This window comes from Lissotriton vulgaris, chromosome 11, assembly GCF_964263255.1.
Source record: "Lissotriton vulgaris chromosome 11, aLisVul1.2, whole genome shotgun sequence".
NCBI classification, from domain to species: Eukaryota; Metazoa; Chordata; class Amphibia; order Caudata; family Salamandridae; genus Lissotriton; species Lissotriton vulgaris.
In genome coordinates, this window is record NC_141699.1 from 787449452 (window position 1) to 787476177 (window position 26726).

General features: G+C 41.7%; 1 protein-coding gene across 1 annotated transcript in view; it reads left to right on the plus strand.

Annotated features, from left to right (window-relative positions):
• The window catches only part of IL20RB (interleukin 20 receptor subunit beta), a 243646-nt gene that overhangs the window by 201422 nt on the left and 15498 nt on the right, over positions 1-26726 (plus strand). Inside the window, exons 4-5 of the mRNA XM_086943914.1 lie at positions 18649-18773; positions 23764-23908. Coding sequence (XP_086800040.1) covers positions 18649-18773; positions 23764-23908 — 270 coding nt within the window. The remainder of the gene's footprint in view (positions 1-18648; positions 18774-23763; positions 23909-26726) is intronic.

Below are 26726 nucleotides of genomic sequence, written 5' to 3' on the forward strand. Positions count from 1 at the left end.
TGTGGTACCCCCCCGTGTTCACCCCCCTACTCTTCTTCACTCTGTGGGCCTGCACGGGGCCCCCAGAGTGAAGTCCGCCTGCCTTTCCGTGGCGGCAATGCAACAGAGTTGTCCACACTAAGAACAAACTGTGTTTTTACCTATATTTCTCCATGTATGTGGTGAAAGACATAAATATTACAGTCACAACCTGTTATCACTAAAGTGTTTAAGTGCAGGGGCATAGTCGTTGTGCTCTGATTTGAACTCCAGTAGAGGAATCTACTGTTATTGTCATAACACTGGAAGGTGAAATTCCAGGGGTAGAACAAATCATGGTACCATCAGACTCAAAACGAATGGTCATATTCATTTGTGCCTTCACTCATATCCGCCTTCATCAGAATTAGGCCCTAGTCAGCCTTTGACTGTCTGGTGTGGTGAAATGACACATCTTGTGTGCAGCTGTAAATGTATGAACAGCATCTTAATGATAGGTGGGTACAAGTCTTCTTAAGCAATACCACAAAACTCATAACAAATGGACAAATACAACTGTACTCGAGCTCATCAATTGACTGGGACATCATTTATCACGGCAAGCCTGGCATTTATGTATTCTGCATTACCTTACAACCCACCAAACTACACTTCAATGTTTAACTTGTAAATTGGTCACAAGACAACACATTCACCTTCCTCATCATTTCTTAACAAGTTAAATCATAGAGTTATGATGACTAAGTTTTCTAACTGTGGTCTGACAGCCTGATCATGTATGATACAATATCAAACATAACCACCTATCTGGGAGGCTTCAACCTGAATTGGACAGATGCTATTGCACATATAACCCTGGACCTGCTATTTATTGATGTGTTTGACACATAAACTATATATACTTCAGGGTTACGGCACTCTCAACGTTACCATCAGCAACACTATCTACAACAGCACTCAGAAAACAAACCAAAGAGCAAATACAACAATTATGAATTTTGTCTACATCCATTCAGTATCAATATTAGGAAAAGCAAACTCTTGGACTATGAAAACAGTCCCATAATATCGGTCATACCTCTGTGGCTGCACAACAGGGATGCCATCTGTGGCCCTTTAGAGCAGTTTCTGCCTACAACTGCGAAACTCCAAGACTGCTGATATCTACTGTGCACCAGCAACTCCTCAACCAAATATGCTGATGCACCACTACACGTCATTAGTGAGCCTGTCATTCCGCTGTGGACAACGATGATGCATTTTGGTAAATTTAAGGCCAACCTGATCAATATCCTCTTGGCCTTCAAATGCACACTATGGTAAACAACTTTTGCCACAAATCTTTCTCCCCGCATGGAATCACAACGCGGTCGTTACAACGACCGCTTTGTGATTCTGCATTCCTTTACTCCGCAAGTCGGAACGGTGTTGGATTTAAAATCCCAAACCTTCCCTAGTGTCCGCACAGACTGAAGTTGGAATAGTAAATTATACTATTCCAACATCCAGGGCCCCCCCTCCGCAAGTCGTTGTTCCGACTTACGGAGTAATGGTATGCAGAATCACAACGCGGTCGTTGTAATGACCGCGTGGTCATTCCCTGCGGGGAGAAATACTGCAGGATAATATCATACATTTGCACACTAGACATGCTTGCAAGGCTCCATGATAGTGGAAATGTGAACGATTGCTGCAAGAGACACCAGATGTCTTCCAGCTCTTCTGCCATGTTCAATGACCTCCTTCCTATTGGTCACAAAATTATTCACAATCCCTGAATCCCAGATAATAAGAGCGGCATAAGTGTGTGACCTACCTAATGGACTTCCTTTTACAGCATTTGTAGCCCCTCCAGTTACGATTACTTCATGCATTGCTCTCTCAAACTAAAATCCTCATTCATACTGGAATTGTTCTATCAAAGGCGAAGTATAATTCAATTTTCCAATACTATAGCATTTTCCGTTTGTTGTACAGTTTTTCTTTCAAGCCTAGCTTTCGCCCTCCCTTCCTTTTAAATCATATTAAATGTCTGGCAATTTAGGAAGCCTCAGCAAACAATACAAATCACTGGCAACAAAATAATAAGATTACACTTTATTCACTTTAAAGCACTACTTTGTTCCTCTGGCTTTGTTTCGCGGTCTCTTTCTCCCTGTCTCGCACTTATCAATCGTTGTGTGCTTCTTTAGAATTCTTTCTTTCTGTGTGTCCCTTTTTCTGGATTGCTCTCAGTGTTGAAAGCAAGAGAGTCATGCAAGCATCGAAAATGGGCCCTCGGCAGCCATATCAAGGGTGAAGGTGATTTCTCGACTCCCCTGGACCCTGGTGCCACTGCACATGCTGCACTAATGATAGCAACAACTTTAGCCTATACAGTGGCACATCTATATTCGGGGATATGTCTCTGCCTTTTCCCTGGGCCTCTCACTCACTCTCTCTGCCCATCGTCTGCTCCATGTTGGCCTGTACACAACCAAGAATGCTAGGAAAGGAATTAGCCCTAAACGGGCGAAGCATGCACTTTCAGTTGCCATCTTTCCCTTATTCTCTGCAGAACAACAATTCCCCCACCACCAGCCATCTTCAGCCACTCTGTCTTTCTTCACCGTAAACCGGATCACTGTAATACTGGTTTGTGTCCAAGTTATTTCTTCAATATTTCCCACGCAGGTGTTCAAAAAGAGATTAAATCAGGTGAATAGTTTTGCTTTAGGGTGTTTAAGGTTTGGTGAAGACTACGGGAAGCATTTGGCATGTGAACCCAGGTTGGGTGGCACCGTCTGAACGAGGGTGGGCTGAGAGATATGAGCCTGAAGCACATAGTATCCTGGCATTTTTGAAAAACGGGAACTGCTGAGATGGTGCCAAGAATCCCATCCAAAGTCAGGCACAGTCAGGATGCTACTGCTGCTAGATTGGCTGTGTGAGTCAGAGGGATTGGAGTACTTTGTTCCTTGCAGAAGTCTAGGGCGTGAACGAAGGATGTTCTATGCTGAGCCCCCAGGGAGGGCTGTGTGTGCGCTAGGGTGTTTTTTTAATGCACACTCCCTGGGAATGTACACAGGAACCCACTTGGCTTGGTCCAGCACTGAGGGTGGATTAGATATCGATGTTATATATTTAGGTAAATTATTAACTGTACTATTGTAAAAAATATCAGTCTCGTTGTTTTGAGGCATATTAAAATCCTGTTTTTCTTCGAGAATGGAATACCTTTGCTCCTTCACTGTATTGGCAAAGGGCAGACTTGGAAGTTGCATTGTAACAACAATCTATGCTTATGTTGGGCCATATATACTAAAACATTTTTCCATAAACACAGAATGGGTATGCTTTAATATATCTGGCCCTTTATACTTTAAAGAAAAAAAACAAAAAAAAACGAAGCTCATTCTCATTGATTGTGGCTACCATCGTGGCAAGCATTAGGCCTTAGAAGCAGGAGTACCTTGTGATAAGTTCAGCTTTGCCCAGAAAGAGCCTGGGCCTGCACAGTATTATCACTGGGTAGTGAAAGGGGCAGTGTGTGACAACACCTACAATCAACTTGCCGCCTTGCTATGTATTATTCTCTGATTTTATCTCAGGTCCATTTGCACATACACACACACACACACACACACACAGGCACTAGCAATCGCTCCGAGTAGCATTCAGAACCATTGTATTTCAACCACTGTGCCACTCTAGAGAGAGGCCCACACTGTGCAAGCCAATACTGACCCTGCTCCTCATGGGAACAGTCCATGCTGAACTGCCAAGCTAGGCCTGCTCCAGAAGTGGCAACCCCAGACTGTTTTCGTCCTTATTAAGTCTTGGCAACGAGGCAAAGCTTGGGTCATGTGGGATCACTGTCATGAGCACCTTGATAGTCTTCGCACCAACACGATCACCATCTTCGGCATTGTAAGTCTACCAGCCATCCTGGCGTTGCAGCCGCTCCCAGAAGGATACAAGTGTGTGCCTGCACTTAGAGCCAGGAATATTTAATACAGTGGGGTGCACAGTTAATGGCCCTTTTTTAAAAGCTGACACTCTGCCTGAACTCACCTCTCTGGTTTCTTGCAATGCATGAGTGACCCACTTTATGAGTATTTGGTATTCCCATATGATCGACAAATCACTGTTTGAGGACAAGGGAGCACCAATCAAGTCTCAGGTTCCACTACACATCACTTTTGAGGAGGACCTTTTTGCCATAAGTACGAGTGCCGAAGGGAAAATGCCAGAATCAGATGGGGTGCCAGTTTTTGAAGTTGAGGGGGAACTATAGGGTCTCATTTTGACTAGGGCACTCAGTAAAGCTGTAGAGGGCTCAATTCCTCCCTCCTGCACTATTTTAACTATATTCCACATTTTTTAAAAAAGAGGCAACAAATCTGACCCAAAATGTTATCAGCCTATTTCCCTCCTAGATTTTTCAGCTAAACTGATGAGAAAGGTCCTCCTTCAAAGACTAGTGAACTGGACTGAAGATAATTCCATCACATCTGAAATACAATACAGGTTTAGTCGAGGGGGCATTGTAGAGCAATGTGTGAATGTTTAGTTATTAATAGGGAAATATACCAAAGCCAAAATTGGGTATCTCTATTTACGCTTTACTGACCTATGCAGCGCCTTTGATCTGATGGACCACCCATTATTCTGTTCTACTCTGATTTTCCTGGGTTCCTAGAGAAACATTTTTAATTTCCTTGCAAGTTTATATGAAAACCTACTGGGTATGGTGGAGTATGGCATCAATGGAGAATGTTCTCCTCTTTTTATGATCAAAAGGGGTAAGTGACAGGGGAGCTTACTTGCGCCATTCTTGTTTTCACTCTTTATTAACGGGGTGAATGACACCCTACAGACTTTGCAAGCCGATGCACCTATTCTCAATGGCCGCTCGGTGTCAATAACTGTACGCCGACGACGCCGTCCTGTTATCAAGGACTCCGGTCAGCCTACAAAAATTTATGGACACCTTCAGGTATGTCATGGCATCTAGGAGAATAAAAATAAATAAGAAAAAAATATTCACAATGGTCTGCGGGACAAAAGTGAACAAGTACAAGACCTTTTATACTGAAGGTTCCCAGATTGCTAATGTAAACTTTTGTCATCTAGGGATTTTATTTACTAACACTGGATCAAGGGTGCAACATAAAATTCTTCGTTGAAATTGAGTCAAACATGTGAGGAAGTATTTAGGTTCTCCTGTAAAATGGGTAGCCGGACAATTAAGGTGATGGTCGAAATATATAAAGTGAGAGGTGTATCAACTGCTACCTATGGGGGAGGATAGGGGCGCAGTAAATCCCTTCATACAGTAGAGACAGATTTCCTCAACCTTTGTTGTGTGTATCTAGATCTATATAATCTTTTATAGCTCATAAGGAAACTAGCCTGTACGATTTAATGGACATTTTAGCATTAAACCCCCTACTATTATGACAGTCTATCTGGGCAAAATCTGAAACCAGTTTTACAAAGTTTGTCATCCTAGACTGCCTCCCTTTAGATTATGCTCTTAAAATTCCTTGGGTGTCTTATATTAATGATTATTTTGTATTGTTTGATCGACATGATCCGAGTGACCCCGAAAGTAGCCTTTCTATCGAGAAGAGTGTAATCAAGGCCTCCTTTATGAATTATAGTCTGGAGAGAAGGATGTGGGAAGTGTCCAGAAAGCAAACTGTTATGACAAATTTATCGAACGATCTGCCAGACGGATGCTAATCATATTTTATCTGAGTGACCAACGGACAGCACCGTTTTGTTCTAACCAGATTTCAGTTGGGCACTGTTAATCACTTGGTTGTCTTTCCTTGTACTAAAAAAGGTCTACAAGTTGACTCCCTTTCCCTGTGAGGGTGTGACAACACAAACCACTTTATCTTATTTTGTGGTTTTCATGTAGGTTTGCGGAAACTTTACTTAAAACCTATTTATCTCGCACAAAATATCTGGGATTTTAAAACTGGGGCATGTCATATAATTGCACTTGAGTATCTTCTTGTATGCTTTAGTACGTACAGGCAGAGACTGGTCAAAATGGAATTAACAAAGCCTGATTGTCAGTGATCTGCTTCCAAAATATTTTCAGACCAAAGTGAAAGCAAGGCACATTCCAGATGCAGTCTAATTTCCACTTTGATCAAGCAATTCATAAACACAGAATTCATAACTCACACCACTAAAGTGTTGCCTCTGTCAGTTCTTCCGTCATGCTTATCTGCTTAGAGCATCCAATCCTGTCACATGATCCTGGTCTATGAAATTAAACTGTTTTGCTTCAATGATGTCCTGAGCATCATTACCATTGGTTTTGTTTCGATCGAGGTGAATGAATTAAGTAGGGGTGTTTTGTCTGCTCCTACTCCACCCTTCATGTTATGTGTTAAATGATGAGTTGTTTTTACATTAGCATTCCCGTCTTTTGCAAACCCTTCTGTGGAAGTTGAAGATTCCAGACACAGTGATACATCCAAAGCTTCAAGGTTATTTCTGTAAAGAGAAACTCCAGCCACAGTATACAGCTGTCAAAAGCTCCATTAACTGCTTTACTGTTTCTCTCTTAAACCTAAAAATTCTAGTATTCTGCCAGCACATACCACCATCGGGCCCAGAGGGAGATACACAGAGGAAATCATTGTAATATTAACACAATACCACACCTATTTTATTTCGGAATGTACTGTTCTGGGTAATGCATGTTTTTCTCATTATGTTGTTGTGATTTTTTTGTCCTGTTTATTTCTTATGTTAAGTTTTCTATGTCAACCGTGCTTATGCTCACCTGCTTTAGTTAGCAGTAGCAGGTTAACATCTCCCAATTGATTTTGGAATCAGATATGACTCCATAGCGAACACTTGGCCCCTTACCCCACCCTGCTCCAGTCTTCCGCATCATAGGATCTATTGAGTTTAGCTGCACGTGTGGTTGGTGTGCCATCACTGAGGCTACCCCCCTTGGGGAGCCGGGAGAATCAGGCATGTGGCATGGCTCGTGCATCAGCCTCATGGGTTATTGAGGTATACATGGTGGGGTGGAGAGTTGTGCTGTGCTAGCACTGGCTCTGAGTTGGGTACTGTCACTTAGGGTATAGCATGTTGAATCTGCAGGGTGGAGGAGCTGGCAATGGCATCATCAGCACAGCAAAGAGGGAGGAGGTAGGCCAGCCCCGTTTTTATTTATTATCTATTTTCTTCATCATGGCACTAAGCAACTCTGCATATGAGAAGTTACCTGATCCCTGCTGTATGACCCTGTACTACTGATGTCTTCTATATCGGGATCCTATCAGAAACCCTGTTGAGGGGTCTTCTGTTCTATTGTAGCGTTTTTTGTTATTAAAGGAAACTCCTTAATGAACTTTCAATTCTAATACAAGGCCTACAATTTCTCCCAAATTATGGAATATTGCTAGAGAAGTGGCAGGGGTGATCACACCCCGGTAGGTGGTGCGCCATCAGCCTGCATACATCTGGCCATATCTTCTTCAGACTATTCCTTAAGTCTGGCTAACTGCATAGTTTATAGTGTGTTTTGAACTTGGCGCATTTCTCAATGAGTGTGTGGTTGGGGAGTGTGCATTCCACTGCAAAATTCCCCCTCCATTAAGGCAACTGTAGTGCAGTTGATATTTTTGTGAAAACATGCAACGATTATGTTAACTACAGTATTTCATCTATTAAAGTGGTTCTTAACCTGTGGTTTGAGACCCATTGGGCCACACGCCCTACTCATGGGACCTGCTCCTGTTTTAACAAAATTAAATACTAAAATGAATCATTTAAAATGAATGAAGGATGTACTAATAAAGGAGCAAAACTGAACATTTTAAAACTTCTTCAATATTTGTATGTGAATTAAGAAGAATGTCAATATTTTTGAATTTGTTTAGTGTGCTTATACTGCCGGGGGATTCATTTGGTCCTGATGAATGCTTTGCTGACTTAGCACCTGCACCTTAGCAAACATGTTGACCCTTTCACTTTTTAATTAGGATACAGTTGGTTCAAGTTTACAACCACTTAGTGTCCGATTCACTTGTTTTTAATGATCGCTGGCAGTCCCTTTATTAAAGTTGGTTCAGGGATCAGCTCGCCATCTTTTAAATCACCACTCACTTTATTTTGGGAACCACCTCACAAGTCCAACAAAAAACCAGCTCCACTGTAATTCAGGAGTTTTAGCACACTGGGGAGACATTCGGTCTTCTTGGTGGGAACCCAATGATGAAGCATGTCACCAACTAGGTTGGTGAGTGAGGGTTCTTTTAAAAAACTAAGGTTTTTTTCATCAGTCACACACTTTTTAGTTTTTCAGTTTGTATACGGTTGCAAATTTCATTGATTCTACTTTATTTTGCGCTGTTAGTCACTCTTTTGTTGTTTATTTGATAGACACAGTGTGAAGCAATTTTATTTAAGAGCAAATCTAGTACCGCGTGTTCTGAATATTTAGATGAAGTTTAAATTTGGTTTGCTTCCATTAGGTGTAAATACATGGACAAAATTGTAAGACTACGAGGTGCTCAAAGTTGCTAAATTTGCAGTGAACTGTTTCAGGACATAGTCCTGTTACTTTGTACAGGTTTGGGGAATGTGAGAACCAATTTTATTGCCCCAATATGGATAAAATATGCTTGTGTAACATGTGAGGAGGCTGTACTTCTTATGATGAATCCTCCATCTGTAAATATCTGTTATAGGCTGAAAAGTTTTTTCACGTCAATTTGAAATCCGTAAATAAGGTAGTATGGGAATTATTTAAATAATGATTAAGGAAAGCACAGTAGCTCTTTTCAAAATAACAACTCTAGTAATGTGTGTCAATACGAGGGAACCTTGATTTGTGGATGGCTTTTAGTACGTGTAAAATAAACCTAGTGCGTTAACAATAATCAATATTTTGTTTTTATACGGATATGTATTGTATGTCTGAATGCACATCACACTTACAAAATATCATCTGTTCGAGGAGAGGAGATATGAGGACTATTTATGTTTACATTGTTGAACACTTTTAGTATTTTCAAAATGTATCTTGGGATTTAACAATGAATAATATTTCGTTTTTATATTGAAAGTTTATGAGAAGAACATTTTTAAATGTGATATATGTCTGAATGCGCTCTTTATTCCAAATTCATGAATAGATATGTGGTTTGATGACGAAGATTTGCATTTTGTAATAGCATTTTGGAAAATATCGTCATACTAGTATTGAGTTCCCCTACTTTTTGGGATTCTTACAGGTAAAGGATAGTTTCTGTGCCTCCACTACTATGGGGCCAATTATGATGCCATTTGGAAAGGCTCCAAATCGGATTTGGGTCTTCCGAATCTGATTCGCAACCATTCTTTCCGACCGATTCAGGAAGCTTTCCAAATTACAGATTACGATGTTAGTATTGCCTTTGGACTTTCTGATTCAGTTCCGGATGAAATTCAGAGAAACAGAGTCATTCAGAGTCAACACGTACAGGTCTACGGACCGTGTTTCCAACTGAGCAATTACGATATCAAATTAGGACAGCCTTTCCGAATTGGTTGTTCCGACTCGGATCAGCAGTCAGAATCTGACTTTGGGGGCCTGTAGCAGACCCCCTTCATCCGGGGCCATTGGAATCGGTCCTGTCGGGGTTCCGAAGGGACCCGCTTTCCAAACATGCACAGTGTGGCAGGCACCAAGGGGTGCGCGTCACAGGGTGCACGGGTTTTCCCACCCACCCCTTTCTTCAATGTGAGCCCGTGTATTCGGACAGAACACAGGCTCCCTTTGAAGTCAATGGGAGTCTGACTGAATTGTATCTGGAAGCATCATCATCAGTAGCTTGGACTCCCTGGATCCAATCGGAAACCATTCTGATACCTATTCGGTTGGAAAGCTTTCCTAACGGCATCGTAATCGACCCCTATGTGTTTGAAATAAATAAATAAAAATTATGTTAACCTTATGCCCGGTTTGAAATGGTCTATATCACCTGTTTGAGCAGAGGAGATATGAGGACTATTTATGTTTACATTGTTGAACATTTTGAATATTTTCAAAATGTATCTTGGGATTTAACAATTAATAATTTTTCGTTTTTATATTGAAATTTTATAAGAAGAACATTTTTGTATGTGATCTATGTCTGAATGCACTTTTTATTCCAAATTCATGAATAGATATGTGGTTTGATGATAAAGATTCACATTTTGTAATTGCATTTTGGAAAATATTTTCTTACTAGTATTGAGTCCCCTACTTTTTTGGATTCTGACAGGTAGAGTATTGTTTCTCTGGCTCCACTACTATGGGGTCGATGTTGATGCCGTTCGGAAAGGCTCCGAATCGGATTCGATTCTTCCAAATCGGATTTCCAACCCATCTTTTCAACCGATTCAGAAAGCATTCCAGATTACCAATTCCGATGTTAGTATAGCTTTTGGATTTTCCGACTTAGTTCCGGATGGCATTCGGAGGAACGGAGTCATTCAGAGTCAGCTCGTACAGGTCTACGGACCGTGTTTCCGACAGAGCAATTACGATATCAGATTAGGACAGCCTTTCCGAATTGGTTGTTCCGACTTGGATCGGCAGTCGGAATCTGAATTTGGGGGCCTGTTACAGACCCCCTTCACCCAGGGCCATTGGAATCGGGTTCGTGGGGGTCCCGGAGGGACCCCCCTTTTCCAAACATGCATAGTGTGGCAGGCACCAAGAGGTGCCCGCCACAGGGTGCACGATTTTCCCCACCCACCCCTTTCTTCAATGAGTGCCCATGTATTCGGTCGGAGCACAGGCTTCCATTGAAGTCAATAGGAGTCTGACCGAATCGTATCCGGGCGCATCATAATCAGTAGCTTGGACTCCCTGGATCCGATCGGAAACCATTCCAAGACCTATTTGGTCGGAATGCTTTCCGAACTGCATCGTAATCAACCCCTATGTGTGTTAAATAAGTTAAATAAATAAATAAAAATTATGTTAACCTTATGCTCGGTTTGAAGTGGTCTACCTCTTGTATTTACTAAACACAGACAAAGCGCATGCAAATTTTATAGCATCCTCTTCTACTATTGAGCTTCCGCCCTTAGAAGAGAGACCTGGGGCATTTTCAACTCTATATAATATTTTTTCTTACCTCCAGTAAGATTATACAGGGCATTTCTACCATCATTTATGGTTCCACTTAGATCCTTACACCACTCCACCCTCAATTTTTCTGTCAGCTCCAGCTTGGTCGCTCCTAGATTTAAACAGACTTTGATGCACCCAGCCTTTTACAACATGCAGACAGCTGCCTCCTATAATATTTTGCCACCATCTTCCACCTCAATCTTCAGCCCTCGTTTTTAGAGAAATCCCTCAATGTGCATCTGGGCATATTCTTAGAAGCCTCTTTAGTATTTGATTTCATTTATTTCAGATTTTGGTTTAAGCATAATACTGCCACATGCTTTAGGTTCTATTAAAGGCACTGATCAGATTCCTGGTAATAGTGTCACTGAAACGAAGACCCTACTTGACCTTTCTGCAGATTTTGATACATTGGATTGTGGTGTTCTTCTCAGTAGGCAATCCTATCTGAGCATCACATCTTTAGCACTAACTGTATGCTGGCTGAAATATTTTCTTGCTGACCTGCGACAAGCTGTTTCTACCCTTTCAATCAACACTTCATCCACTTGACTGTGGCAGACCCAGGGATCCTCTTCCAGCCATACTTCAATAATATCTATGTTACTTCCACAGGTCCTATCATACATTCATTTTTTGTTTTTCTCTAATGCTGGTAACATGCAGCTACTAAGACAAATGGAAAGTGCTGTTGCTTTCCATTACTGTCTCATAGCAGTATTATCTTGGATGACCACTAGTCTTTTAAAGCTTAATTGGGCCAAGCCAGCAGTCCTCATTTGGGCAAACAACCCTCATCTTGGTCATCCTCTTGGTGGTTCTCTTTTTTGGGCCCAACTTCTGTCCCTGTCAAAGCACTGAAATCTTGGAGTCATCAGAGATGAGTTACTTTTTTTCATTCCTCAGGTAAACAGACTCACTGCCACGTTTTTGCCTCCTCTGAATCTTAAAGAGATTAATTGCTTTATTCCAGCAGGAGGAAAATGCTTTATAGTCCAGGTCACGGTCTCATCCTTAATTGATTATGGAAATTTCACATTACTAACTTTACCTTAATATCTTCTTGCTTGACTGCAGGTTGTCCAGCATGAAGGAGTCTGCCTTTTACTTGGCTAAGCACAATTCTTCCAAGGAGTTTCTAGATAAACTTCATTAGCTTTCTATTCACAAGCATCTTATTTTTTAAATGCTATATATTGTTCATAAAGCCTTACGTGGAGCTGTACCCCGGTGTTGCATTGTATGTCCTGGTTAATCATATTAATCTACTTCCCAGGCCTTCCTTAAAGTTCTTTAAGTTCATACCCAGAGCAGGTGCTAAATCTTCCTTCTACCTTGACGTCACTCTCTGAAACATGCTCAGCTTAACAATTTACCAGTATGCTACCAGTATTAAATGCGTGAAATAAAATGAAAAAAATATTGTATCCATGATATAGACATACTATTGCATCGCAAGTTACATCTAGGTAAGAAGACATGGAGTTAAGAATAGTCGTTTTATGTTTATCTTGCCTAGTAGTACTAGGTGATGTAATGGATGCAATATTATCCTGGCTTCATATTATCGACCTATATATAGTATAATGTAACCCATGTTTCTTTTAACCATACGCATGGTATTTTGGAAAAAAAACGAAAAACTTAAAATGTTTGTTATTCTTACTGTTCCTCCTTCATTAATGTGTTGTATATCTTCTCATAGGACATCTGCACACTATGCAAATCTGGAATAGTTGTTTCATTCATTCATCTGTCAAAGCATGTGTTGTTATCCTTACCTTCTCAAAAATTCCATTCCAGCTTGATTGGATGGAAATGTTCGCTGCATCGTGTACAGTCAGTTCCCCGTACCACAAATGCCCAACTGGGAGCATATGGTATCCTGGATTTAGATTTTATAGTTTAGTGTGGGAGCAGAACCCTAGACCTGTCTCTTGACATGAGTAATGTCCTGTACCTATCTTGTGACCTGGAGGAGTGTACCAAGAGTGCCTTCATTTACAGACAGTGGATTACTCCCTGTCGTGGGTTTGGCAAAAAGAGTGGTGCTGGCAGTGTACCATGTTTTTTTAATCCGTAGTTGTGACCAGACATTTTTACTGAGCCACTAGAGTAGATGTCTAAAGAGACACTCACTAGCAAATCCTGGTGCTAACATCCCAAGTGTATGTGGTGCATGCTTTTGTGTATATTCTTCGTGGTACATCCAGGTTGTGTGAGTGAGACAGGCAATGGAGGCCGGAGAGAACCATTTTGGATGCCCCTGGCCTGGCCTAGTGCACAAGATGAAGGTGAGGGCATAATTCAAATCACAACTGAGGGCAGGGGAGTAGAGCAAAGCAAGGACATAAATCTTAAAAATAATTGTAATTTAATCACAAATACTCCTTGCTCAAAAGTGAAAAACGTATTAAAGTAGTGATAATGTGTCTAGTTTCCCTTATTTGCAGGAGAAACAAATCTCTCACTAACCCAATAGGCAGCATGTTTCATCACTGGGCTTCTCCTGGCACTGGTCTTTGTGATTCCAGTGCAAGATACTATCTGTATAAGGAAGCAAGCTTGTGAGGTGTTTTTGTCACAAGAGATTGTGTTGCATTGTGTGTTGTTTGATTATGTGTGGGTTTCAGATGAAAGCTCAGATGAAGATGGTAGTGGGTATGAATTAAAACTATCTATTATCGGACGGTGCAAAACTTTATTGCCAAACTGGTTCTGAAAGTTCAGACAGTGGATTAACATCCCCTGTCTGCTATAGCAGTTTAAAAGTAGGACCCCACTTGTTCCAGTTTCATGTCCTCTTTGGCCAAGGATAGGAGCGCTCTGCAGGGTATTCAGATGCTTGTGAAACCAGAGGCATTATCTGCCTGGCAGCCTGGATCTCACAGGTGGGGGGACATCACCAGAGCCTGACTCCTTGCTAATAGAGCTGAATACCTGTCCTGGAGCACCTAGAAGCCAGTCTGCTTGCTCACAGATGGAAGGAGCCTGCCTAAACTGCAGGAGGAGGGACTGTCTAGGAGGAGTGAGGTGCAGCAGGGTCCCACTACTAGTAGGACTTCGAAAAGAGGAGGACTGCAAAGGGCTATCAGTACACAGTGGTGCCTGTGGGCCTATAGTCTCCCCCGAAATGGTCCCTTACGTGGATCATGACAGGTTGTCCTAAGATCGCCAAAGCCTGTTCGAGGTTATGATCCGCGTCTGTCTTGGCCTGTGCAAGGCCATGTTGTACAGAATAAGATCAGCATGTGCCAGGCTGTATTCCCCAAAAGAAGAAATCGGCCTGTATGGTCTCTGGCCACATCACCAAGGAGAGGATCAGCTGGTGTGTGGCCACACTGTAGGAAGGATATTGCCCTCTCTAGGGCCTCACTGATCAAGAAGAAACTATCTGTGCAGGGCCCAACTGTTTCATGCCACAATAAAGCACTCTGTGGGGATCTCCATCCCTGCCTACTTGATTACTGCCAGTGACCAATGGAGGCATGCAAAAGTCTGAATTTTGAAGCCCTGTGTCCACAGCCAGGAAGGAGACATCAGATGGAGATGTCGGCAAGTGCACCTCCTCCTGGAAGTGGAAAGATGAGGCACACTGAAACAAAGCCAAGAATCTGTCAGAAAAGACTGCTTCACTGTGGTGATAAGAACTGACCAACTGAACTGTATGGGTCCCAAACTTTTGAACTGTGAGATTGAGCGCTAATACCTTACGATTGGAGATCTACACCTGAGCTGTAATAACGCAATTGCCCTAATCCCAAGGGGAAACTGCCCAGACCCCAATGTGTGGAGGCTGGTGAGAGAAAGTGAATAGAGATGCAGCCTTGCATAACAGTGCCCAGGATTTTAAATTGTGTTTTGTCTATGTTTGTATGTTGTTTCCTGTTCTATGGTGCAAGTACTTTCCCTTCCTGAAAAAAAGTGCTGGGTTGCACATTCATTTACTGTGCTGCTCTGTGATTGTTGAGTCCTGAGCTTGAGCACCCCATGCTAACTCAGCTTGCTATCGCTACTAATGAGAGTCAAACACTGAAGGGGTTGTACTTGGCCTAGTCTGCAGAGCCATAGTCAGATAGAGCCAGAGACATCAGAGGTGAACAAACTCAACCCCAACTTTTGAGGCCACTGAATGCCGTCTGATACCATTACTACTGGTTATCAGTTAACTAGTTGTTTAATGTTTTTTGTTTATTGGTTGCGTTTTGGCATTATGTTATGAACATATATGTAGTGCTCTGTCATCCATTAGTGTAGTGTGTCAGGCTGCCTTCCACATAACTTTGACTTTCTCATTACAAACCAGAATCTGAGTAATCTTGTAATTATATACGTTTTTGGTATTGGGTCTCTAATAGGTTTATAGATTTAGTTATATATTACATGGACGGTGAGATAGCTGGAACCCAGTTCTCTCCACAACTTGGTCAATGGTTCTTGTTGTGCAGGATGAGAGCTAAACAGACATACTCTTTCCACAATGTCCAAATTCAAGGGTAACCTAACTGTTAGGCAAGAACTCAAGTCGACAACTAAACTCAGGTAAGGTTGTTTATTGTAAACTCTGAAACCGATTACTGTACACCAATCGTAGCATAATAGTATAGAAAAACAAAGTAAATAGGCTGAAGCCTAATCCCCAGAACCGATTCACCATATATACCAAAAATAACTAATTCAAACACGGCCACATAGGGTTGCATCAAGACTCTGTCCAGGAGGCACTCCAAACCCTTAACTGTCCCTAACCTACACTAAAGTGGAAATCCTAGTCTAAGACAAGTTTCAGTAATGATTGAAAAAAACTGTAGGAGCCTTGAGAAAGAAGTAACTCCAACATGGGTCATGTAGAGTAAAGCCACAGCCGACAATGATGAGGTCTGTACCTCAAGGCGTCCTAAAACAAAGTGTCAGCTATCCCTAACTACATTACAGCATAAGCAATCACTCAATGAAGGCACCTCCCACAGTTCTACTAGTAATTTTAAAAAATGTCCTGCATCCTCCAGCTTCCTTTTTCTGCCTCTCTGTTCACACGTTGAGATATTCCGTACGCCCTTAGTGCCATCTCCTTCTCCCACGAGAACCGGTCTCCCATTCGTTATCACGTTTCTTCTTCTTCTTCTCAGGACTCTCTATCTACTAAGAACAATAACTTACAATAAGAACAATAACTCTTTCAACTAATGAAGCCTTGTCCACCTGTAGTGGTAACACAAGATACATTCCACAGTGCAAGCACAATGCAAATTCAAATGTTGGTTGGAAAAGAAATTGGACATGCATTTCAGGCATATAGTTAAGGTAAATTAACAACATACAGGTTACATTATATGTGCAAATAAACCATACTTTCGAGATATACTGGAACAGTTACGAATGGCAAATACTACAATATTATTGTCATGAGTCTAATGTTAAACAAAATTCATATACACGTTTAGTTTGTTATCCCTTAACGAGGTATTAATGCACAATCTTTTCAGTTACATTTCTAAATAACACGTGATTTGCATTAATCATGGGGATACCTTTGACATCTCTAAACCCCTCTTTTTTCTATAGGACATTAGTCACACAAAATATGCGAGTGCATACTACCTGTGATTGTAACGCACTCCTACTGTCATTAGAAGGTGGGACCAACTACTCTCTACCAATATGACCGCATGATTTCGGTGTCAGCAGGGGAGCTGGAAGATGTATCAATTGTTTATGTATTTTGTTAGATCAGTACAGTATTTGTTGCCTGGTCCTTGCTTGTGTGTGATGTATCTTGGTGGCAAGTTTTGTTAAAAGCTTCGTGTTAGCTTTACCTGTGCCATATTTGAGCTGTATTGAAGGTATGAGAGGTGTTCTGTACAGTGCTCTTCTGCATGTTTGTGTGTGTGTAGTAGGAAGAGATGTTGGCAGCCACATGCCAGATTACTATAAGGGATATTGTGATGTGTTAATTGTGTTTTGCATTGTTATGTCTGTGGGGTTCTTTTGAATGTTGAGCTGTCCTGTGGAAACAATGCACACTATGTACACAACACAGACTTGCATAGACATATATTAGTGCTTCTAACAATTTCAAGACAATATAAGGAATACAATCAGTTAATACATTTCTTTCTCTTTCACTTGGTAAAAGGGTATATGAGACAAAAATTGTTGCTAGTGTTTGATGATTTCCTGGAACAAGATCAGGTATCTAAGTCACTTGTGTCATCTGTTGATCCATCAACATTGCAATTGGCAAATACAGCCATACTGTGACAGAATGGGTGTAACCCACTGGCGTAACAAAACTTGAGGGGGCCTCCTTGAAAGGCACGTAGAGGGGGCCCCTCTGGGTTCAATCAGGAGCTCTGCAGCCAGAGTGCTGTGCTGAGGGGGCCCCCTGGAGCTTGGTGTCCCCTTGCACCGCAGGGGTTGCGGGGCCTGTGTTACGCCCCTGGTGTAACCATCAACTGAATGACACACAAGCTGATGGTCAAGCAATGTCTGACACAAATTCTAAGCACAGATAGATATACCGTCCCTAGGCAATGGAAATGTACCCTGCAATTTGGTTCTCAAGCAATGAAGACAGTTGTGCATTCATTAACATATGTAACAACTCCTTGGTTGTACAATAAATAACATTAGCAAAAGAATGTATTCTTCCCATTGCAGATACAGCCTTGAGAAATATTTACCAAGACTGGAGCGAGAACATCAAATCTCACTCCCTAGTCTTTCTATGGCAATGAGCTCTGCAAAATTGTCATTTTAATTGTTAGTCTCTAAAGCTGTATGTGTTAGTGCAGTGCAATGCGCTGACCTGATTAATACAAGATGGTGTCGGTTTGGTTTCAAAATTTTAGCGTACAGATTCACTAATCTGACGGTGAAATTCGTAAAGTCCTCCCACTCCTGATGGACCAGGGAAGAGTACGAGATATTTCAGGTGGGGTCCTGATAGTTTTGCATTGATCTAAAAGGGTTTTACTTGGTTATTATAGGGGGCAAATTAAGCGAAACTTTGTAGTTCTACAGAGGAAGCTTGAGTTCCGGCAGTCCAATCAGAATGAGGCAGATTCAAAATTGTAATATTTGAAAAGAGCTCCGGAGAAGAATCCACAGAGACTGCTGTTTAATAAATAATTGCCACTTCAGTATGTTAATGGGGAGAGGTGTGGCGCAGCGGCCAGTGCGGCTGGCTCCGGAGCGTGGAGCTCAAGATTCGATCGCCGGTGGCAGCTCAGCTCAGCATCATGTGGCTCTAGGCAATAGCGCACTTAATCTCCCCAACGGCCCCCAGTACCTTGAAACCCTAAGGGGGGATATGTTTGTGCTTTTCAAATTTGGATTATTATTATGTTAATTTCCACGTGCATTTTTCCCAAAGCCACCAGATCCAATGGAATCTATTACTGTAATATTCCAAAGGGCTTTCCTAGAGTATTGTCTTCCTTAGGATCCTTGCAGCACCCCTGGACTTACTTTGTCGTGTTTGAGCGTGGGCCTGATTGGACGAATCCAGTGGTGTTAGTTGACCAATCTCTTTCTCACTCTTGCAGCCCTGCTAACCACGCCCTTGCTGAAGGTGCGAGCGGAAGGACACCACCTGATAGTGGAGCTGGAAGAGCTTGGGCCCGCCTTCCAATTTGTGCTGATTTACTGGAATAAACATTCTGACAATTCGGTGAGTTAATACCAGGTGTAGCTGGACGTACGGACTCCAATATGGAACAAAGTATGGATCCTGCGGGTCGCTGTGTGGTGTAATCAGAATCTTGGTTTAGTTAATGTCAACAGTGTAAGAACCAGGGCTGGTCCTGCCATTCTTCTGGTGATTTGAATGTGTTTACCAGTGTTTACCTCCTGTGACTTTCTACTTTCAGAAGGTAATATCTGGAGAAACCCTTTATCATGCATCTCTTAAGTAGCACAGAACTGGTTGTTGACAGTAGTTGTGGGTTGTTTCAAACAGTTTTTTTAAGAAAGTGAAAATAAATAGTTAAAATCGAATCATCACCTCGCCTCTCAAAGGAGCATAATTGTTAGGTGTCTGCCTGCTTGCTACTAAACAGCTGCATCCTAGTCCACATTCGAGTAAACAATGCGGCAAGGAAAAGGGGACAAGCCCCCTCAGATGCAACAGGACCCAAGGTGGCTTGTGGTGAGCCAGCTCTGTTTGGCGGCCAGGACCCCGGCTCTCTGCTGTTTGTGCCATTCAGCACAAGAATGCTAGTTAAGGTTGGAATCTTCACTCTGCAAGGAGCTCTCTTGCTGTTTAAATTACAACCCACCTCTATACGATTCTCATCGAATCTTCTTCTACAAAGAAAAACTAACAAATTACAAATTATCAATCATTAATCAGAAAAGTATTTTCTTTAATAATCAAATCGAATTAGCTCAAGACTCAATTAAACAACTCTTTCAGGTCGTATCCCATCTTTCCGGCCAATGACAAACCTTCCACTACAGAAGCCTCCCAACCTATGTGCAATGCACTCTCTACCTACTTTCAAGAAAAGTTTGTGATATCTATTCCAACTTTAACAAACTTACTAATGATACACATCAGACCCATGTTCATACCACACTCAAAACCACACCCCCTAATCATCCCAATTTCTCATTTAATCCCATTTCGCCTGAGCTGATTCACAAACTTATGATGTCCACCAACTCTGGCTCACCTGACGATCCCTGCCCACCTTCAGTTATTAAAATGGTTCCAGAGAGGATCTCAACTGTCCTTGCAGACATTTTCAACGCCATGATTTCATCCTGTATTTATCCTACCGTATGGAAAAAAAACAGTAATCAAACCTCTACTTAAGAAAACTACCTTAGACCCTTCCAAAGTAACTAGCTATAGACCTATAGCATGCATTCCCTACCCATCCAAGATCATTGAGAAAATCATGAATATTCAATAATCTGAATATATAGATTCTAACAACTGTTTAGATGCTTCCCAATTTGGATTCAGGAAGGGACACGGGACGGAGACAGCATTATTAAAAGCTTCAGATGAGATAAGAATGATCCTCGACAAAGGAGGTGCCGCAGTGCTCATACTACTCGACCTGTCCGCGGCTTTCGACACGGTCGATCATTCCATTCTTATCGACTGTGTCGGAAAAGCCGGAATCTCATCTAATGCCCTCTCACTCCTGGCTTCCTTCATGACAGACCGAGAGCAATCAGTCTCCATGGGCACATTTTCCTCTGACCCCTTTTCATTACCTTGTGGAGTCCCCCAGGGATCCTCGCTAAGCCCAACACTTTTTAACATTTATGTGGCGGACTTAGCGAGGATCATTAAAGCTCATCGTCTAGCAGTTACATCGTACGCAGACGATACAGAGCTTGTCCTGGCTATTAACAACAATGGAATGGAGGTTGCTAATAACTTCCAAAAAGGAATGGGTGCCATATGTAATTGGATGAATTCGAACTGTCAAACTTAACTCGGATAAACACGAGGTGATGGTGTTTGGGAAACTTACTCCTGCATGGTCTTCTATCTGGTGGCCACAAGATCTTGGCCCCCCGCCCAATCCTGTCACCAAGGTTAGAAATCTTGGTGTTATCTTTGATAACAAACTCTTGTTTATCCTACAAGCCAACTCTATAGTATCTGCCTCCTTTTTCACACTTAAAATGATTTTAAAAATCCAACCTTATCTTCCCTTAAATACCATAAATACTCTGATTTCTACCATACTAATGTCCCGAGTCGACTACTGCAATGCACTCATGCTTAATGCTCAAGAACAAGTAGTCAACAAACTTCAGCTGGTCCAAAACACAGCTGCAAGACTCGTCACAGGTACTCCAAAATTCAAACCTATCTCTAATACCATACGGAAACTTCTTTGGTTACCAATCAGACAACGTATCAAATTCAAAGCCCTCTGCATTGCTTTCAAAAGCATTCATGAAAAAGAACCTTCTTTTCTTAAAGACGTCCTCTGTCCCTATCGACCACTACGCAATCTTAGATCTGCTGATGCAAATCTTCTGAAAGTAATCAAAACTAATAAAGCGACTTGGGGAGATAGATCCTTCGCAGTAGTCGCGGCTAAACTATGGAACACCTTACCAGGACATCTAAAAAACGTTCGAACACTACTGTCATTCAGGAAGCAGCTGAAGACGTGGCTGTTTAATCACTAGATCCCCTCACTCTAGGGCCCAACCTTTCCGTTTTTTTTTCCTGTCAAAGCACCAAGACTCCCTTGGGTAAACGTGCGCTCAACAAATTGCATAAAATAAATAAATAAAAAATCGACACAAACTTCCTTACATGTTGAGGCTACCCACTAGGAAATTATACACTCTTTAAACATTGGCGGAGGCCAGGGGTTGTGACCACTGAAACCGTTGTGACCACTGAAATAAAGTATTGAGTGGGCAAAACAAGCATTGGCACAGTCAATAGGTTTCGCCCATGCAACATCTACTGGCTTTGTAAATATTTTTAGACATGTTTCACAGCAGCGCTGGCTGTGCAACATGGCTTAAAGAAAAAAAGCGATATACAATGCGGTCAACACTGGCAATGTCATAGTGCTTTTTGTTAAACTTTAAGCCATGTTGCACAGCAGCCCCCGCTGCTGTGCAGCATGTCTTTAAAAACAGCATTTCAAACCCAATAGATAGCGCATAGGCGAAACCTACTGGCTTTGCCAATGCTTGTTCAGTTGCAACCTTTGTTTCTTGCACTGCAGGTAAGGGTGTCCATCCCTGCATTTAAAGGGATTTGGTAGACTTCTGTGTATCATTTTGCGCTGCAACTGTATTGTACGTCAGTCACAGAGCAGAAGGAAGGTGGGGCCACAAAGCAGTCAATGTGCAAAAAACATCACAATCCCATGTTTATACAGCAGGCCCCAAATTACTTATTTGATCAAATGCGTTCCACGGAGCTTGGATGTGTTAATCATGAGGTAGAATGTATTGCCTTTTGAAACGGCTATATGGTCTGGTAAAATTAAATTCTAGTTTGGCTTATTTGACAGAAAGAATATGTACTTAGTTAAAAAATGATGAGTAAGAAGATGTAAAAACCCTGTACAAACATGTAGATCAGAAAAGGAAATACCCAAATTGTAGAATAAGAAACCCTTTACAGTATTGAAAGCCTTGTATACAGGTATGTCCGATTCTCATGCTGTGCTCTGCAGACCTTTCATGAGTTGACACGGAGGCCTAAATCCCTTGGAGGTTGTTGAAACTAGTGATGCTGGGATGCTCCTACACTCAGTAACCTTTGTCTCACCTGCTGAGAGGCACATGCCATTTATTGCCATATGTTACTATCCGACCATCGCTAACACTAGAACTATTGCTGACTCTCCGTTGGGTTCATTATGGAGAAATCAACGGTGAGAACATGTATGGATCATCTTATGTTATACCGATTTGTAGAGTGCACTAATCCCCAATGAGTGTATTGAGGCGCCTACCAGGAAGGCAGGTGGAAGACTCCCTGGAAGTTCCAAAAGCCAGGTCTTCCACTTCTTGAGGAACTCAAGAAACCATGAGGAGGCTCAGACTTGCTCTGGGAAATTGTTCCATGCTTTGGTGGAGATGTACGAGAAGATGCAACCTCGTGCCCTTCTACTGATTGTATGGGGTATACATGCAAGTTAGAGTCTGGCCGAGCGGAGGTGTATGTAGTTTTGGTGGAAATGTATGCGGTTGTTGAGGTATGTGGGCCAGTATTGTGTAGTGCTTTGCACGTGTGCATGAAGAGTTCGAATTGGGCATGTTTGTGTATGTGGAGCAAGTGGAGTTCTCTGAGGCGTGGTAAGATCTCGGAGCAGCAAGATAGATTAAGAATGAACCTTGCTGCTGTGTCCTAGATGGTTTGAAGTCTTTTCAAGAGCTGTTTGGTGATTCCAGTATAGAGTGTGTTCCCATAGTTTAGTCTGCTGGTTATGAGTGCCCCTGTGACTGTTTCCATGGAGTTCTCTGGTAGCCCCTTGAAGATTTTTCACAACATACTTAGGATGTGGAAGCAGGTGGAGGTCACTGAGTTGACCTCGGCAGTTAGGTCGAGTTTGTCATCTAAGATGATTCCTAGGTTTTTGGTATGGGCTTTGGTGTGGGGATGGGTCTTAGGTCTGCTGGCTTCCAGAAGGTGTTTTTTTAAATGAAGAGGTCTTCATTTAAAAGATGCCATTCATTGTGGTGTGTGGTGAGCTTAATTTTTATATTCTCCTGACATTGAAATAATTTCACATGTTGTACAGATGGAGGTGTACCTTAAAATACTCTCAGCAGAGCAAGCAGTTTTCTGCTATTGAAAAGTCGTGGACTATTGCCGTGAGCTTAATTTTTATGTTATTGACAGTAACATTGTTTCAAGTACTGGAAAATAACTAATTTCCCTGGGCTCCATCACTCAGACAAAGGAAGAGACTTTAGCAACTTGAAGTGTGGATAGAGATACAAAGAAAGCAAGCGAGGATGAACAAAATAACATCGAGTAAAAGGCAGTGGAGCAACTAGAGAGGAGCAGAAAATGACATAGGTGGTAAAACACACTGTGCTGCGCTTGTGTCGTCCTTGGCTTGCTATTAACACCTGTTGAAAAGGTATCTGAGTTTCGGGATATTGCTTCCTACAGTGAGTATGATTTCTAACACTAATCCACTTATGTCTGAGTACAGAGCAAGACGGTGAGGAGCAGCCAGACCTCCTTTCACCTCGACACCGTGGAAGCTGGGATGGAGTACTGCGTCAAAGCTCAAACCTATGTGACAGCTATTCATCGCTACAGCAACTTCAGTTCTCCTGTATGCATTAAAGTGCCAGGTAACTAATCAACACTACTGGAGACTTATATTGCAAAAAGTGGCACAACATGCTGGCCTATACATTGAACTGATATGCCGGAGAGTTAATTGCATGGATGGCCATTTAGTCTACTCACTGGGATACTAGTCCAGTGGGGATGTATGTTGTTTACTAATGGCTTTGGAAATGAGTCAGCACTATACTTAGAACTCAGAAGCCCTGTGTTACATTTAAAGATGATCCAGATGTTGGTACACTTGTGGATAATATTTATTTCTTTAAGGGTAAGAAGAAGCAACACAAGTATAACTGGGAATAGCGCAGCCCAACACTACGTCCATTTCTCCAGATCCTTTCTTCAATAGTCACCTCATGGATTTCCCACTCAACCACACACACACACATTCAACACTCCATGTTCCATCCACTCCGCGTGGCTCTGCTTCACAAACGGCATCATAGCATTGTCTATACTTTGCCTCACTCGCCACACAAAAAAGTGGCACAATACGCTGGCTTATAGACTGAACTGATATGCCTGTGAGGTTACTGCATGTATGGCCATGGAATCTACTCACCGGCATTCTGGACCAATTGGGAAGTCTGTTGCTCGCTAATGGCCTTGGAAATGTGTGGCCACTTTTACTCATATCTCAGAAGTCCAGCACTCTGATTTACTTGTCAAAAATTGAGAAAAAAAAGCATCTTGGAATAAACTAGTTGGCTAGAATCGTCTCCCATGAATAATTGTATCCTGTTTACAAAAAATGACTGTGTTTGTTATAGTGTCTTACAGTGGTGTTTCATATAAAGATGTCTAAACAAAGGTAGTCGTGTAGTTCCTAAGGAACAGAGGAGAGTAGCAGTCTGTGATGCAGGTGAATTATGGCAGGGTAACCAGACGGTAGCCCTGGGAATCCATTTTGTTGGATTTAGTGCCCTCACACACCCTTTCAGGTGTCATGCTTCATCATTTGGGCCTGCTCCTCGTTGGGTCAGCGGTGCAATACCCAATGGGCGACACCTCAAAGAGGGGTTCTTTGGCAGAGATCTTTTTCCAACAGCCGTATAGATGAAGTGCAGGTATGGGGCCAGAACAGAGCGGTAGACGTGATTGTGTGTGTTACCCTGCCATAATTCACCTCCATCACAGACTGCTACTCTCCTCTGTTCCTTAGGAACTACACGACTACTTTTGTTTAGACATATTTGGGCACGTCGTGTTTGGACCTCCTGCTCTTCTAAAGCAGTAATAGCCCGTTACTCCTTCCCTTTGATACCAAAATCATATAAAGATGTGTCATCATTGAACTGGGGAGCAATACATCAGAATAATATTACTGATAGTTCCATCATATTCAGTCAGTCAAAGTCAGTCAGTCAAAATACACTTTATTCGATTTTTGTTAAAATCATAAAAGGCAAGATACAATACAGAACAATTTTTAAAAAACATCAGTGAATTTGATTACCAATTTTGACAATAAATTATTAATCTCATTGTTTCCTAATGTTTACAAATGATAAAAATTGGTTACAGATAAAACCACATTTAAAATAAGATTAAATAAAGCACTCCGGGGAATTCTTTTGTTCCTTAATCTGAAGGCAGCTGTTAGGAAGCATGCAACACTAAAAATGGTATGGATGTCCGCTAGTGATTAGAGGAAAATTAGCGCTGGCCTTACTTGAATAAAGCCTGCAGCCTTCAGGACAGGTAATAAATATTTTGCCCTCTCAGTGGTATACAGCCGTAAAAAAAATTTAAATGGAGGGTATCCTGGTTTGAAAACTGGTCACAATCACAGGGCGGACCGTCTTCTGGTTTTGTTCACACGGGGAAACTACCAAGTGAATAGTGAATCAAGTTCATCCTAAATTTTGTTAACAAGAATCTCTGGAGTGGGTTGGTAACAATTTTTAAATATGGTTCCAGAGAGGGGTAGTGGTTAAAACCATGTAAGCTCTTACAGAGGGTTTCCTCAGTTCCAACTCCTCTCTCTCCAGGCAAGCCCTCTCCAGAAGTTCCATCATATTCATTTATTTTATTCATGAGCAGTTTGATTTACAGAGTTGGTGACCGATGTCTCAAATAACGTGATAACAGAGATAAGCGCCTTTGCAGGGTCGGGACAGCATTGTCCTCAAGAATAGATATAATTTTGAAAACCATGAAGGTTTATTAAAATAGTCAAGTTCAATACAGAAGGCAAAATATCAAAGTCAATCAGAATGCAAATTATTTTGTCATAAGCATAAAGCTCATGAATCATGTAAAGTGGGTGAAAAATGGACAAAATCTGAAAATTAGTCCATGTCCAGAATATGCAGCAAAACAATAGAATATTGGGCAGCAACCCTAGCTCTGAGAAAGGGCACACATGACTTTTGGCTCAACCTCAAAAACATGCCAGTTTATAAAGAAATTTTCCTTAAAAAAATGAAAATTGCATGGTTAGCATAGGGTGAGCAAATATGTCAACACACCGTCAAATCATAATACGGCATTGAAAAAAGTATAATATGTATATGAAATCACCATTTTGGCACTATCCCACTAAATAAATGTTGATGAATTCCCTCTGACCTAATGGCACTGGAAGTATTAGCACAAATCTGGTTACATAAACATCAGCAGCCTTATAAAGGAAGAAGCCTACAGTATAGAGAACATGAAGAGAACTTGGGCAACAATGTAACTTCTTTCCATGCTCTTGAGAAACTGTGTATCAGCAGAAACCATCAGTGCACATTTTAATGCATGTGGTAGATGAGCTGTTAATGAGAAGTGAAAACATGATCAATTCTAAATCCAAAACTCAAGGCCTAATTGAGG